A 17,269-nucleotide genomic window follows, 5' to 3' on the forward strand; every position below is an offset into this window, starting at 1 on the left:
TGGGCACGATCAGCCTTGGTTGTTGCAGCCAATTGGAGAGTGAACCAGTGGATGGAAGACCTCTCTCTGTCTCTTTCTCTCTGTTGCTCTGACTTTGAAATGAAGTAAGTCTTCTAAAAAATTCTTTCAAATTCTTGCATAGTTATTTCATAATATGCATTTCCAGAAACTTTGAAGACTCTTCCTACACAAGGATGTAAAAATTTCTGTGCAACAAAATAAACTTATGTTTTCATACCATTTTCCACGAACTTTTTGAAATATGCTTCCATGTGGGAATTAATGTTTTTCATCATTTTGGGGGAGCTTTGGCCATTATTTTGTCAATTATTTTTCTTCCCTGTTTTCTCTCCTGGTGCTTAAATGTGAGTTGGGTTGCTTTATGTTAACCCACAGATTTCTGAGGCACTTAGGTTTTTTAATACTTATTTCCTTTCTGGTGCTCAGATTGTGGAAGCCCAGTTGACCTAGTTTCTTGTTCTTTTTCCTACTCAAATCTGTTGAGACTAGTGACTTTTCACTTCAGTTATTGTACTTTTCATCCACAGAATTTCTGTTTGGGGAGGCCTTGTTCTTATGCTTTTGGACATGCATTCTCATATCTAAAGAAATGGATTGCTTTAGCTCTTTGCACATTTTAAATTGGCTGATTTAAATTATTTTTCTAGTGTGTCAAATATCTGTGCTTCCTTAGGGACAGTAGATATTGATTGATTATTTTCCTAAGAATAGATATTCTTACCTTGTTTCACTGCATGTTTTGTGCTTTTATTTCCTTAAGATTGGACATTCTACTTGTTTATTTCATCCTGGTTTTGCATATGGGTGGCAGGAACCCAAGTACTTGGGCTTTCATTCACTGTGTTTCCAGGCACATTTAGCAGGCAGCTGAACCAGAAGTCCACTGACACCAGCACTCCAATGTGGGATATGGGCATTCTAAGTGGAGGCTTAAACTGATAGGCCACAATGCCTGCCCCTATTTTATTTTTTATAATTGTGCATAAGTGATGTTTTGTTACATGTATGTAATGTGTAACACACACATATAATGTACTAGCCAATCAGAGCAAATAAATTTATTTTTTCAAGCATTTAACATTTCTTTATCTAAAACGCTTATGTTTTGGGGGGTTTTATGGATAGAGAAACATATAGTACATTAACGTTTTCTATAATTACCCTACTTTTCGATAGAACCCCAGAACATCTTAGTTCTGTCTAGCTATAACTTAGTACCTTTACAACCCTTTCCCCATGCCATCCTCCCTATTTCTGTCACTAGCCTCCGGTAACCACTATTACATTTGTAACTTTTAAAAGATTTATTTATTTATGTGAGAGGCAGAGTTACAGACAGAGAGAGGGAGAGACAAAGAGAGAGGTCCTCCATCCCCTGGTTCACTCCCCAAATGGCTGCAATGGTTGGAGCTGGGCCAATACAAAACCTGGAGCCAGGAGTTTGTTCCGGGTCTCCCACATGGGCGCAGGGGCCCAAGGACTTGGGACACCTTCTGCTGCTTTCCCAGGCCATCAACAGGGAGCTGGATCTGAAGTGGAGCAACCAGAACTTGAACCAGTGCCCATAGGAGATGCCGGTGCTGCAGGCATCTATTATGCCACAGTGCTGGACCCTACATTTGTAACTTATTTTAGATCAGATGTTGAATATATCTGGAGGCTCAGTCTGTAAGCACTAGACAGGGGATAGAGGCCTATGAACTTTGGTGTGGTAGGCCTAACTCTGAGTTCCATGATGCAGTCCTAAGTTTATCTCTGTGTTGGGAGATGAGGAGGGGAGGGCAGAAGCCTCTGGGCTGTGGAATCTCCAAATATTTACTCCACAGGTTTAGGCCTAGGACCTGGGGAAGGAAGTTTAGTTCAAATGAATTTTTTTTTGCCATGTGCCTCCACTAGGATTCAGTTTGCTCTCCCTTTCCCAAAGTGCTGTGCCCTTGGAGCTAGGGGAGGAAGATGTGGGCAGCTCCTTGCTTCTTGCTTTCTTTAGTGTAACTCTTCTTATGATTGTAGCAGGATGAGACACTATGGTCTGTCATCTGACTTTAGCACTTGTGAAGGTGACTTGGTCTGTGTGTAGCTGTTTACATTGGATTCTCTTCAGAACCTGGTATTCAGCAGCCCCTTGGACATTTGGTTCTACCCCCTTGGACATTTTAAACAGTGTGGCTTTTCTGGAAATCAGATACTCTCCTCTCCCTTCCATGGGTTGTTTTTGCTGATTTTGGTAATTTGTATTTTTTTTCCTTTTTTCTGTAAGACACATGGAGACAGTGAACTCCCATCTGCTGATTTGTTCCCCAGATCTTGACAGGGCCAGGGCTGGGCTGGGATCAGAGCCAGGAGCTATGAACTCAGACCAGGTCTTGCATGTGGGTGGCAGGAATCCAGTTACTTGAGCTATCTCTGCTGCCTCCAAAGATCTGCATTGGCATGAAGCTGGAGTCAGGAGCTGGAGCTTCAAATCAGATCCAGGCACTCTCATGGGAGGCGTGGACATCTTGACTGCTAGGCCAAATGCTTCCTCCCATTGGTGTTTGTTAATTCAGTGACTTTTCTGAATTCTGTAATATCTGCTCTTTACTGTATGTTGTCATGAACACTGTACTTGGTTAGTATAATGATCAGCTAATGATTGTACCAGAACCAATAAATCTTCGAGATTTTGCTGAGAGGCTCTGTTTGTGTTGGGACACCCTGTAGCATTCTGAAGCGGTTAACAACTCTGTCTCGGCCTTCACTTTCCGCCTCAGGTTCAGTCAGAGGTGAGGGCTTAGTGCCTTTTCAGTCTTGTGGATGTGCACAGCCTGGTCATGTATATAGCCCTGTGCTTGCTTATGGCCTCCTGGGTTTCCAGAAATATGTTGAGGCTTTTCAAAGCCTCTATTGACGTCTCATTCCTGAACTGTTCCTTTTAAGCCTTTTAGTTATTTTATTGTTTGCTCCCAAGTGTTATTCACTGCCTTAGGCAGTTACAGAGTTAAAACACTTGCCTGTAAAATTGTTTTTGACAGGCATTTGCCCATGGGAAAACACTTTTTTTGTAGTGGGTAAGCTTAGAGATCAAATAAAGCTTGACTTGCAAGTAGGATTTTCTAGGGAACCACCAGATAGGTCAAATAATGATAGTTCTTTGAGAATGAATATCTTCGAGGGTTGTAGCAACTCCATTTTGCTCCATCTGGTGACCTCCATGCTGCACCAAGAATTCCAGGAGGCTGTTAATTTTCGAGGCCACCAATGTGCTTGCTGGAGAGATGAGTATGGGAATGAGGCATTGATACTCAGCTGTTTTTCTTGAATAAACACTCCCTGGGTTTCTACAGTCCTTTAATTAGTTTCCAGACTTCAGAGATTGATTTTGATAGGATTTCTTTTCCCTTCAAAAAAATGTTTATTTCATCTACTTGACAGGCAGGGCTAGAGAGAGAGGTGGGTAGAGGTTGATAGATACGGGTAACTGCAACATCCAGAGCTGGGCCAGGTGGAATCTTTTTAAGATTTATTTGTTTATTTGAAAGGCAGAGTTACAGGAGAGAGAAGGCGAGACAGAGAAAGAGATCTTCCATCTGCTGGTTTTCTTCCCAAATGGCTGAAACAGCCAGGTTTGGGCTAAACTGGAATAAGGAGCCAGGTCTCCAACTTGGGTGCCAGGGCCCAAGAACTTGGGCCTTCTTCCACCGCTTTCCCAAGTGCATTAGCAGGGAGCTGGATCAGAACTAGCTAGATCAGGAGTAGCGGGAACTCGAACTGGCACCCGTATGGGATGCCAGCACTGTAGACAGTGGCTTAACCCGCTGCATCCTAATGCTGGCTCCTTGCTGGGTTTTCTGTTGCATTTATGAAGACAATTTTTAGAAGTCCTTATTCTGCCATTTCTGATGATGTATGTCATCCTCACTTACCAATCAATGGAATCAGAGAAGGGCATGAGTTGAAGGCTGCTTATATTTTTATCATTCCAGTTCCATTCTGACTTACAAATGCCTTTTTCCTTCTTTTAGATTCTGGAGAATTCAGGCTCAGAACTAACCTACCTACTTCTTAATTCTTAACTTTTTGGCTTGGGCAAGTTACCTGACTGTTCTGTGCTTCAATTTCTTCACCTGTGGTGAGGGTGTAGTAAATCAGTCTATGCAGTCTGATCTAATTTAGATTTTACTGTATCTTTTAAACATCAAGGATTTGTTAACTTCCCAATGAGTGTAAATTAGAAGATACTGTAAAAGAATCATGAAAAAAATGCATTCTTTAATATTTCTAATTTGATTTAAAGAAAATATTTTACTTATGCAATGTTTAGCAATAGCATTAAAAATGAAATGGAAATCTCAGATAAAATATGGTAAAGTCAAACTGTTATTGTCTTCATTATTTATAATATTAACTGTTAACTATTTTTATTAGGTTAATAATAATGAGATGGTTGCATTACAACGAGAGCCTAATAACCCCTATGATAAGAATGCAATTAAAGTAAACAATGTGAATGGAAATCAGGTTGGCTATTTAAAGAAAGAGCTTGCCGCTGCTTTGGCCTATATCATGGACAACAAATTGGCGCAAATAGAAGGGTAATGTACTTTAACATTTGGCTTTAATAATTGTGAGTTGTAGTTATCTTTGAACTTGCTAGGGCTCCTTATTAGAGCATATAAGGGTATGTTGGCAATTTGTATCATTTTACCTTTAGTATGTGTTCAATAAATGTTTAAATTCTCTTCTTGCCTGCTTCCACTACCCTAGCCGTCAAACAACTGTCTGCCCTTTTTCCTACTGAATTATTATCATGGAGGAAAACAGACTTTCACTGTATATTAGGAAGTACACTCTCTCTCCAAGCCTTTTGGTGCATAGGTTTAGGAGTTTGGAAGTGTTAAATCAGATTGTAAACTGATGGTTTGTAGGTGAGTTTAATTTTGCTTGCAGAGTGTTTTAGAAGTTTTTTTTCACTTATTTACAGTATTGAAATATCTAGGTATTGTACATTTTATACATATTTTTTCTTAAATGTAAAACTTATTAAGATTTTTTTTCTTGACAAATGGAAAATCTGACAATGCTCGACCCTTATTTTCACATGCTATCTGTTGACAGGAACTAAGTAGTAGCTGTACCTTTTTTTTTTTTAAAGGTTTATTTATTTGAAAGGCAGAGTTGCAGAGAGAGAGAGGGAGGGAGAGAGAGAGAGAGAGAGAGAATGAAGAGAGAATGAGATGAATCTTCATCTGCTTGTTCACTCCCCAAATGGCTGTATCAGCTAGGGCTGGGCCAGGCTGAAGCCAGGAGGCAGAAGCTTCATCCTTGTCTCCCACGTGGCTGCCAGAGCCCAAGGTCTTGGGCCATCTTCCACTGCTTTCCCAGGCACATTAGCAAGGAGCCAGATTGGAAGTGAAGCAGCTGGGACTCAAACTGGCGTCCATATGAGATGCTGGCACTGAAGCCGCAGTTTAACCTGCTGCGGCACAGTGCTGCCCCAGTAGCTGTACCTTTAGCTAGGACATACTCTCTCCCAGTGCTACCACTATTTTATTTTTTTAAACTCTCACTCTCTTCTCAATTACCTCTTCTCTTTTAGGCATTTGTGTTTGTGATCTCAGTTTAAGTATTTGGAATGTTTAGGAGATTCATATCCTAATCCTAGGTGAGTTTGGAAGATAAAATAAATGCTCAGCAATATCTTACTTTATTTTCTGCTTTTTCAATTCCTCAAGTTTTTCAGATATTGAGAATAAACTTGTAGTGAATCCTGCATTTGAAATAGTTCTTGGAAATCATTCCCCGTTCTCCCAGCAGAATGAGTTACTATCCTCAGTGGTTCTATTAACCAAAGCTCTCCCCTCTCAATTAAACCATTTTATGTATTTTGTGTTTTAAACTGTGTATCTTTAGTTTCTTTTGGCATTTGTTTCTAGAAATAACCATTTTCTATTGACTGTTTTTTTATTCTATTCCCCATGGTTTTCAGTCTTTCAAGCCTGCCCAACTAGTTCTTTCTTATTTTATATTCCCATGCAAAATTTAAAAGGCATGCTTAGAATTTTTATCACATTCTTAATGGGGGTTAAAAAAAAAGCCTTCTAATTTCTTATTTTTTTTCCCTCACTGAATATAATAGGGTTGTTCCCTATGGTGCAAACAATGCTTTTACCATGCCTCTGCAAATGACTTTTTGGGGAAAAGAAGAAAATAGAAAAGCAGTTTTAGATCAGTTGAAGAAACATGGATTTAAATTGGGTCCTGCACCAAAAAGTAAGTTTAGGGGTTAACTTAATTTTATCTTGATATGGCAAGATGTAGGAATTGTAAAACATTTTTTTTCTCTTTGAGTATTTTAACCTAATTTGTACAGGCAAACACTTCCAGTTGCAGCTCTTTTCCTGGAGTCTTTTTGAAGAAATTTTTGTTTTTTCCTTTTTATTTTGAAGTACAGTGCTATGTCAATAAAGTAGATATGTTGTAAGAAATTCATTGTTAGGCCAATTGTTTTTGTCAGACATCATAGAGTATAATTATACAAATTAAGGTGACTATGACATCACAGGTGGTTCAGTTTTCTGTGACCACTGTTATATCTGTCATTGTTAACCCAAGCATTGACATATGACACATGACTATAACTGCATTCAAATATACTGGGAGGTCCCCAGTTCCCTGTGCCCTCCCCTAACATTCCCTGGTGATAACATCTGGAAATCCTCTGATTTTAAAAATTTTTTTGGTAAATTTTAGAAAAGAGAACCTCCAAATAGGGAATGATAAAGGATTATTTTTAATTGCGAGTTTATTCAAATAATGTGGAATTATTTTAAGATATCTTTTGAATGATTTAAGATGTAGCTTTAAAAATAACTATACTAAGGAAATATTTAGTTTATTACACAAATTTGTAAGAGCTACTTATTAAGCGATAAAAACCTATTTTATTTGATTATTTTTAAAATTTTGTATATTATAGCTTTAGGATTCAGTTTGGAAAGTGGTTGGGGCTCTGGAAGAGCTGGGCCAAGCTATAGTATGCCAGTTCATGCTGCCATACAGATGACAACTGAACAGGTATGCTTCTCTATATTTTTTGTTATTTTTCATTTATTATTTATTTGAGAGGCAGAAAGGGAGAGAGCACACAAATGAGTGCAAATACAAAAGCAAGCTCTCATCTGCTGGTTCACCCACCAAATTGAGAGCCAGGAATTTAATCCAGGTCTCCCGTGTCGGTGTCAAGGAGCCAACCACTTGAACCATCACTGCTGCTGCCTGTCAGGGTGTGCATTTATAGGAGGCTGGAGTTGGAAGTGGATCCAGGAAATTAACCCAGGCACTCCATAGGAGATGCAGGCATTCAGCCAGCAGCTGAACTGTTAAGCCAAATGCCTGCCTTGCTTCTCTTTTTTAATGTAATGTAATCTGAAAGTGGATTTTAAATGTTGAAGGTTGGTGTTTCAAAGAATAGAATAAATGTGCAGAATGTATTTGTGCTGGTATTAATGATATTCAGATACATTGTTAAGTTACATTGAAACATTATGAAATAAATGTATTTGTTTGCAATATTTAACAGTTAAAAGAAATATGTCCTTTTATATCTGGAGATTGGGTCCAGGGTCTCTGAGCCCCTTATTAGGAGTGTGAAATGGTGCGTTGTTTGCATATAACCTGTGTACATCCTCCTGTATGCTATAAATCGTCTCTAGATTACTCATGGTACCCAATACTTTGCAAGTAGTTGTTAGGGGATATTGTTTAGGGGATAATGACGAAAAGTCTGTACATGCTCAGTATAGACAATACCAATTAGCCTGCTGCTGTTTGGATCTAATGTAACGACTGCTGACTATATATCCATACATAAACATTTATATTTACATAAAAACATGAAACATGCACATGACTGTATGTGCATAGGTTGTTTTTGCATTTGAAATTTTATAATTGTCCAAGTAATAATTTAAGAAACATTGAAACTTGAAATTTATTCCTCCTTTGAAGGAGATTGCAAATACAGTACTAAAAGTTAACTCCAAATCAGCATTACCCTTTAGTTCTCTTTTTTTATTATTAAATATTTTATTTATTTGGCAGACGAGTTATAGAGAGAGGTAGAGACAGAGAGAGGTCTTCTATCCGCTGGCTCGCTGGCCAAAACTGGAGCTGCGCGGATCCAAAGCCAGGAGCTTCTTCCGGGTCTCCCACGTGGGCACTGGGGCCCAAGAACTTGGGCCATCTTCTACTGCCTTCCCAGGCCAGAGCAGAGAGCTGAATTGGGAGAGGAACAGCCGGGACTAGAACCGGCGCCCATATGGGATGCCAGCGCTTCAGGCCAGGGCTTTAACCCACTGTACCACAGGGCTGGCCCCTACCCTTCAGTTCTTTGTTTGATTTGTAACCTAGGATCCTGTTACGCTGAGTTAGTTCGAAAAGCAAATTTATAAAAATGCAGATTGCTGAAAAGTAACATCCAAGTGTGTGGTTTTTGTTGTTGTTGTTGTTGCTGTTGTTTTCTTTTAATGTCTCTACCTACCAGTTATACCTTTTCCCTTCTAATTGTAAGATACCATGTTTTCTGGCCGGCGCCGCGGCTCACTAGGCTAATCCTCTGCCTTGCGGCACCGGCACACCGGGTTCTAGTCCCGGTCGGGGCGCTGGATTCTGTCCCGGTTGCCCCTCTTCCAGGCCAGCTCTCTGCTGTGGCCCGGGAGTGCAGTGGAGGATGGCCCAAGTGCTTGGGCCCTGCACCCCATGGGAGACCAGGATAAGTACCTGGCTCCTGCCATCGGATCAGTGCGGTGCGCCGGCCGCAGTGCGCCGGCCGCAGCGGCCATTGGAGGGTGAACCAACGGCAAAGGAAGACCTACCTTTCTGTCTCTCTCTCTCACTGTCCACTCTGCCTGTCAAAAAATAAAAAATAAAAAATTAAAAAAAAAAAAAGATACCGTGTTTTCCCTGCCTGTTGTTCGAAGGGCTTGAACCTGTGTCTGGTGGGCAAACCCCAAGCTACCTCTCCTAACTTTCTAGACTTGGCCTAATTTGTTGAGCTATTGCTGCTATGTAGTCATTTATTAATTTGCAGAAGTAATGATAACATATATATGTGTGTGTGTGTATATATATATAATATGTTTCTATTAAATTGGACTAAATCAGTTTAAATAGCCAACTATATTAGCATAATAATGAAACCATCCTGATACTGTGTTGCATATACCAAGTTCCTTATGCAGTAATAAATTAAATGTCACTGACGTGAAAAAAGTCAGATGCAATGGTTAGGTCTGCCTAAGTAGTCTGAATAAAACTATAATAGAATCAGAGAATTTCAGTGGCAGAGGGCCTTAGAGACAATCTAAATTTAGTTCATTCTTTTTGGTTCATAGGAATAAGATACAGAGTTTGAAAACTAAAATGCCTCGCCCTAATTATATATGGGTTTATTTATGGGAGAACTATGACTGAAAGCCAGGACTTAATAACTCATTTTTGTTTTCTTTTGGGTATAATACATTTACCTCTTACACCTAAAGCAATCTTGTCATTCTACCTTCACCAAACAGTACAGTATTTCAAAGAGTAAATTTATTTTATGAGCCTTCTGGCAATTGATTCTCTTAATTATATGATTGGATCTCTGAATTAAGTGCAGTTATCATTTTGGTCCATTTGCTTCATGATGTTTCTTGTTGCTGTTTATCATAGCTTAAAACAGAATTTGACAAATTGTTTGAAGATTTAAAAGAAGATGATAAAACTCAGGAAATGGAACCCGCTGAGGTATAGAACCAATATATTTCCTATTTAAAACAACTCAGAATTAAAAAATTTGTTAATCTTATGATTAAAAAAAAGACTACCTCCTTTTCAGATTCTGCATGTGCAAAAAATAAAGGGCTTATGATGTTTCTCTTTATGACATTTTATTTATAGGCTGTTGAAACGCCATTACTTCCTCATCAAAAACAAGCTCTAGCTTGGATGGTTTCACGAGAAAATAGTAGAGAACTTCCACCATTCTGGGAACTGCGGAATGACTTGTACTACAACACAATAACCAATTTTTCAGAGAAAGACCAACCAGAAAACGTCCATGGAGGAATTTTAGCTGATGATATGGGTTTGGTAATTGTGGTTTTTTTTCCTTATGGTTAATAAAAATCTTATATCATGGTTATGATTTTCAAGTACAAAGGTAGGAATGTAGGAATCAGTTTGTGAATGGATTTTACTTTCAGTGTAGAGTATAAATTTTTAATGTGTTCACTTATAATAATGTTAAACTGGCTGAAGTATAATTACAAAGATAACAGTAATGGTATAAAAATGTATTTCTCCATTTTCTTTGCTTTTTGAAATTCAGAGTAATTTGTCTTTCATGGGTTTTCTTTTAAAAATTAAATAAATGCTATGTGACCTTATATTCTATCACAAATACTGTAACATGCAGAGTATTAAGTATTTATGATTCATTATACCAGCTGTTTTTAGTTTTTGGTTTCAATAACCATTTCTAGTCTTAAAAAATTATTGAGGATTACAAAGAGCTTTTGTTTTTGTTAAAATGAAAAGTAACTGTTCCCAAACAAATTTTGGTGAGAAGACTGATATTATTTTACAAGATTTTGCAAATCTGTTATTTTCAGGCGAAACAGATAACATAAATATAACAGATAAAATGTATTTCTCCATTTTCTTTGCTTTTTGAAATTCAGGGTAAGTCAAATTTAGTACAATGATTACCTCTTTATATGCATGTTAGAATTACTATTCATTTTAAATTGGCTCTGAGCTTCATAGAAAACAAGCAATTATAAGTAGTTTTAAGAGAAGAATAATGGTTTATTAGGTTAAGTGTAGAATCTTAGGACAGCAGTTATTCAGTAAAGTGACTTTTCTTAGAGATGCTTACAATCGTTAATCAGTTAATAATTTCTTACATCCAATAATAACCAGCCCTGATGCTGCTTAGCTTCTAATGTCAGACAAGAGCAGGAGTGTTCAGGGTGGTACGGCTGTAGACAGTTATTTAATAATTGCTAATGCAGTAGGGGCAGGTGTTTCCTGACTAAATGAAATGCTCATTTTTTATTAACATGTTTGAATAATCACTATACTTGTGTGGCCTTGAATGATATTTGGTATTTGATTACTTGATTTTAAAATTGGTTTTGGGATATTTTCTAGTCAACTTGATTTCAGCATCTGACCATTTGTCTTTTTAAAACATTTTAAAGGGTAAAACTCTTACAGCTATTGCAGTAATTCTTACCAACTTCCATGATGGGAAGCCTCTTCCTGTTGAAAGAATGAAAAAGAATCAAGTGAAGAAGGTAAAGTGTTAATAAGTGTGCTTTTTGTGAAGATTGTAGTTTACTACGAAACCTTTGTATTACAACGTTTAAAGATAGTTGCTGGGATGGTTGTTTGGCACAGCAGTAAAGACACTGCTTGGGGCACCTGCATCCCAAATTGGAGTGCCTGGACTCAGATCTTGGCTATGCTTCTGATTTCAGCTTCTCCTAATGCACATTGTGGGAAGCAACAGGTGAGGGCTCAAGGATGTACCACCCATGTGGGAGACCCAGATTGTGTTCTGTGCTTCTGACTTTGACCTGGCCCAGCCCCAGCTGTTGTATGCATTTGGGGAGTGAACTCATGGATAAAAGATCTCTCTGTGTCTGTCTCTGTTTTTCAGCCTTTTGAAAAATAAATGAATGAATGAAAATCTTAAAAAAAAGATAACCACCAAGAAATTGATATCTGGTGTTTTCAGAGATGTGATTAAACTTCTTTCTCGTTGCTGATAATATTGAAAAATCACAATCTTTCAATTTAAAAAAAAATTGTTGGAAAGGCAGAAAGAGAGAAATAGATCTTCTGCCTCAAATGCCTGTGACAGCCAGGGCTGAGCCAGACTGAAGCCAGAAGCCTAGAACTCAGTTTACATCTCCTACATGGGTGGCAGAGACCCAAGCACTTTAACTATCACCTGCTGCCTCCCAGGGTATGCATCAGCAGGATTGTAAGCAGAGGAGATTCAAATCAAGTAGTCTGACATGGAATGTAGTGTCTCAATCAGCCTTAGAACTGCTGAGATCCTGATATCACCTTTTTTTTTTTTCTTTAAAGATTTATTTATTTGAAAGGCAGAGGGAGAGAAGGAGAAAAGAGAGTGTTACCTTCCATCTGCTGGTTCACTCTCTAAATGACCACATCAACCTGGGGATTGGGCTGAAGTGAGGGGCCCAAAATCGAATCCAGTTCTCCCACATGGGTGCCAGGGACAAAGAACTTGGGCCATCTGCTGCTGCTCTCCCAGGTGTATTAGCAGGGACCTGGATTGGAAGGAAGGAGCTGGAACTTTCACCTTTGCCATATGGGATGCTGACATAGGAGGTGGTGGCTTAACCGTTGTACCACAATGCCAGCCCTGTATTACATTCTTCTTCTATTTATTTATTTATTTATTTATTTATTTTTTGACAGGCAGAGTGGGCAGTGAGAGAGAGAGACAGAAAGGTAGGTCTTCCTTTGCCGTTGGTTCACCCTCCAATGGCCGCCGCGGCCGGCGTGCTGCGGCCGGCGCACCGTGCTGATCCGATGGCAGGAGCCAGGAGCCAGGTGCTTTTCCTGGTCTCCCATGGGGTGCAGGGCCCAAGCACTTGGGCCATCCTGCACTGCACTCCCTGGCCACAGCAGAGAGCTGGCCTGGAAGAGGGGCAACCGGGACAGAATCCGGCGCCCCGACCGGGACTAGAACCCGGTGTGCCAGCGCCGCTAGGCAGAGGATTAGCCTAGTGAGCTGCGGCGCCGGCCCCCCCTTTTTTTTTTTAAGATTTATTTATTCGAAAGTCAGAGAGAGATCTTCCATCCGCTGGTTCACTCTCCAGTTGGCTACAATGGCTGGAGATGTGATGATCTGAAGCCAGGAACCAGGAGCCAGGAGTTTCTTCCAGGTCTCCCATGCGGGTACAGGGACCCAAGGAATTGGGCCATCTTCTACTGCTTTCTCAGGCCATATCAGATAGCTGGGTTGGAAGTGGAGCAGCTGAGTCTTGAACCGGAGCCCATATGGAATGTCAGCACTGCAGGCAGTGGCCTTACCTGCCAAGCCATAGCACTGGCCTTGTATTACATTCTTGAGGCAGTCAGTAATATGTATTGAGAGTCTTTGACATAGTGAGTAATTTCTGAGAGATTATCTAAAGAAGTAACCAGGAATCTATTTTTCTACAGGTAGTTTTTTTTCCCTCAAAATGATTTTAAATGTTGACAATTTGAAACATTTTTCAGTAAGGGAACAGTTAAATTATAATACAGCCATAAAATTTAATGTTACACAATCAGACGAATCTTTCCACTTAAGAATACTCACTTTACTGATACTTCTTAGTAAAAATAGTTGAGTTTGAATCCTCATTTTGTAAATACAATTTATGTATGTTTTAAGTGTATTCACATACCAGAATGGTACCAGAATGTTAATGATAATTTACGTACTAATGTCTATGTTTATGTATATAAATATGTAATATATAACTTTATATATAATATACAACTATATTTATATTCAATTTCTAATAAAAGTTAGCTTAATAATAGGGCAGGCATTTGATGCAGCAAGTGGTTAAGGCACTGCTTACGATGCCCACAGCCCTTATCTAGAGTGCCTGGGTTCAAGTCCTGGCTCTGCTCTCCTTGTGGGAGACCTGGCTTGACTTTCTGGCTCTTGGCTTTGGACTAGCCCAACCATATTTGTTCTAAGCTTTTGGGGAATAGGATATCTCTCTCTCTTTACCTTTTTCTTTTTTTCTCTCTCTCTACCTTTTTTTTTTTTTAAGCTTTATTTATTTATTTGAAAGGTGGAGTTTACAGAGAGAGAGGGAGAGACAGAGAGAGATTTCATCTGCTGGTTCACTTGCAATGGCCAGAGCTGAAACCAGGAGCCAGGAGCTTCATCTGGATCTCCCATGTGGGTGCAGGGTCCCAGGGACTTGGGCCATCTTTTGCTGTTTTCCCAGGCACATTAGCAGGGAGCTGAATCAGAAGTGGAGCAGTCAGGATGTGAACTGAGGCCCATGTGGATGCTGGTGCTGCAAGTGACAGCTTTACCCACTATGCTGCAGCCCTGACCCCTGTTTGCCTTTCAAACAAATAAATAAAAAATTTAAAAAACATTAGTTTAATAAAAAAAGTTATTGGAAAGGAACAATTCATTATTTTTTATTTTTAAAACAGTTTAAAAATATTTATTTATTTATTTGAAAGGCAGGGTTACAGAGAGGCAGAGACAGAGAGATCTTCCATCCACTGGTTAACTCTCCAAATGGCTGCAGTGGCTGGAGCCAGACTGATCCGAAGCCAGGAGCTTGCTGTGGGTCCCCCATGTGGGTGTAGGGGCCCAAACACCTGGGCTATCCTCTACTAGTCCAGGCCATAGCAGGGAGCTAGATTGGAAGTGGAGTAGCTGGGCCTTGAACTGGCGCCCATATGGGATGCTCCAACCACTAAGCCATAGTGCTGGCCCCACAATTCATTATTTTTAACAGAAAATTCAAAGTATTTAAAGTAGAGGTAGCAGAAAGATATGTGCAAAATATCTCTTGAGCTCAGAAGAACTGCTATTCCTATTTTTTTAGTTTTTAGAGAGGCTGCGCATCCGTTTCCTGCCAGCTGCTAATTGAGATTGTATTTTACTAACGTCTGCACTTAGTTTCATTTCCTTCTTTCTACATTAAGAGTTTAGTCTGTTAAACATTAGCACTGAATAATGTTTTATGACTTGTTCTTTCTATATTTGAATATTAAAACTGATGTTATAGGGTTGTCAGAATTTGGTGGAAGTGTGTGAGTCTACTTAGGGTTTTGGTCTGGATTGTCAGTTATCAATAATACTTATTTAAGGTGTTATGTAATAAGAAAGTTTTTTTTTTTTTTTTTTTTTTGACAGGCAGAGTGGACAGTGAGAGAGAGAGACAGAGAGAAAGGTCTTCCTTTTCCATTGGTTCACCCTCCAATGGCCGCCGTGGCTGGCGCGCTGTGGCCGGCACACCGCGCTGATCCGATGGCAGGAGCCAGGAGCCAGGTGCTTTTCCTGGTCTCCCATGGGGTGCAGGGCCCAAGCACCTGGGCCATCCTCCACTGCACTCCCTGGCCACAGCAGAGGGCTGGCCTGGAAGAGGGGCAACCGGGACAGAATCCGGCGCCCCGACCGGGACTAGAACCCGGTGTGCCGGCGCCGCTAGGTGGAGGATTAGCCTAGTGAGCCGCCGCGCCGGGCAAGTAATAAGAAAGTTTTAGGATATTTAGTTGGCTAAGTTAATTGAAATGGAAGCTTAACATGTGGTTTCCAGCCAAGAATTCATTATATATTTTTCAAATGAAAAAAAAAAAATTCTTGATCAGTACCAAACATGGCTGAGTTAATTGCCCCCCAACCCCTAAGCACTACAGTTAAGGTGCATATCCACCTTCCTCACCCCCTCCCTCAGCTCCTGACATGACACCTTTCCAAAAGTGGCAAGCAGAGTGGAGGAAACCTGGTATGGAAGAGTCCACACTCCAGAGGGAAGACAGGGAAAGAGGTGGTGCTCATGCTTCCTGGGACTGGCCACAGGAAAAGGCAGCAGAACCAGAGCGGCTCGGCTTCATTGTACCCACCCTGTCTTGGTCTTTCCTCAGGCCTGAGCCTCCACATACCTAACTGTGACAGGAGCAGAGGATCCTACCTGCCTCCCCCTTCCTTCTCTGAGGAAGGAGAGGAAGGGGATATTGGGAGATAAAGACCTTCTACCTCAGCTTTGGGGGGGCGGTGGTGGTGGTATGGGTGGAGGCCTATTTCTTGCTGGTGGGCTTAGAGTTGGGACATCCTGTGCAGTACATTGCCCTCTGTGAGGACAGAGTAGGCCTAAATGTGCAGTTGAGGGGTTGGGGAAAGAGGGTTCTGGAGGAGAGCAGACAAGCCCCTTTTGCATTCCTTGTATGCCCAACTGAGACAATGCAAAACAATACAGTGACAAACAAGACTGCTCCCTTCCTTCCATACTCCCTAAGCAGTGAACCCTCCCCCTATCCAAGACAGCTGCTCTACTGGAGGACTGTAAAGAAAACACACCATGAGGGCTGGGAGGTTGGGTTGGGTTAGAGGGCATCATAAGTGCTAGCAGGACAGGCCAGAGTCCTGGGGGATGGGGGAAGAGAGGGGATAGCAGGGGACTGTCACAAAGATGTAGTCGCCAGTGTCCCCCTACACATGGCATGCCTTCCCCAGTCATTCTGGAGGAAAAGGGAAGAGATTGCCAAAAAAAAAAAAAAAAAGTCTCCTTGGTCTGAAGTATGAAATGGTCTGTATACCTACCTACTCTCCCACCCCTAATCTGGGACCCAGCCCCCTACCCTCACCATTTGATGGGATTAGGGAGATAGCAGCCAAGAATTGATTTATTGCAAGAAAAATTTTTATTATTTCAAATAGACTTAGATAATTCTAAACTTAAAATGCTTTATTTAAAGTCCTTTAGAATAGGAAGTATGATTTGGTCTAGGTTTGACTTGGTAGAAAGTTTGCCTTTAAACTCTGTGAAGAAAGGATTTTACTGGGCAGAATCATTTAGTAAAGAATAAAGTACATCTTTTATATGTGGGTAAACTTTTGGATTTTTTTGCATGTTGCTCAATATTAAAGGTTATATTGGCTGGCGCCACGGCTCGCTAGGCTAATCCTCTGCCTGCGGCGCTGGCACCCCGGGTTCTAGTCCTGATCGGGGTGCCGGATTCTGTCCCGGTTGCTCCTCTTCCTGTCCAGCTCTCTGCTGTGACCCGGGAGTGCAGTGAAGGATGGCCCAAGTACTTGGGCCCTGCACCCGCATGGGAGAGCAGGAGAAGCACCTTGCTCCTGGCTTCGGATGGGCGCGGTGTGCCGGCGCAGCGGTCATTGAGGGGTGAACCAACGGAAAAGGAAGGCCTTTCTCTCTGTCTCTCTCTCTCACTGTCTAACTCTGCCTGTCCAAAAAAAAAAAAAAAAAAAAGGGAAAAAGAAAAAAAATGGTTATATTAGTTGAAGACTTGATAGATTTGTGAGAAGCACTCTAAGCATTATTTCTGGGAGCTTGTTACTTAAAATAGCTTAATAGCTAAATCACTATCTAGAGTTATTATATTTTATTAAAAATTATTTGGACTGGTACTATTTGAGGGGAATGGATCTTTTCAACCATAATTTTAGTAAAACTTTAATGAGATTTTATAGAGTAGATTTTTT

The 17,269-nt window shown here is 40.5% G+C and overlaps 1 protein-coding gene across 17 annotated transcripts in view; it reads left to right on the forward strand.

Moving 5' to 3' along the window:
* The window catches only part of HLTF (helicase like transcription factor), an 81,539-nt gene that overhangs the window by 14,015 nt on the left and 50,255 nt on the right, over positions 1-17,269 (forward strand). For 8 of the 17 annotated variants that reach the window (XR_011387647.1, XR_011387648.1, XR_011387649.1 and 5 more), the window contains exons 3-9: positions 4,426-4,592; positions 6,137-6,270; positions 6,977-7,074; positions 9,712-9,786; positions 9,940-10,131; positions 11,244-11,339; positions 12,496-12,528. Coding sequence is in view for 14 of the 17 variants with exons in the window: in XM_051858787.2 (XP_051714747.1) it covers positions 4,426-4,592; positions 6,137-6,270; positions 6,977-7,074; positions 9,712-9,786; positions 9,940-10,131; positions 11,244-11,339; positions 12,496-12,528 (795 nt within the window). In the remaining 3 variants the exon portion in view is untranslated. 17 annotated transcript variants of the gene reach the window in all.

This window comes from Oryctolagus cuniculus, chromosome 4 (assembly GCF_964237555.1).
Source record: "Oryctolagus cuniculus chromosome 4, mOryCun1.1, whole genome shotgun sequence".
Taxonomy (NCBI): Eukaryota; Metazoa; Chordata; class Mammalia; order Lagomorpha; family Leporidae; genus Oryctolagus; species Oryctolagus cuniculus.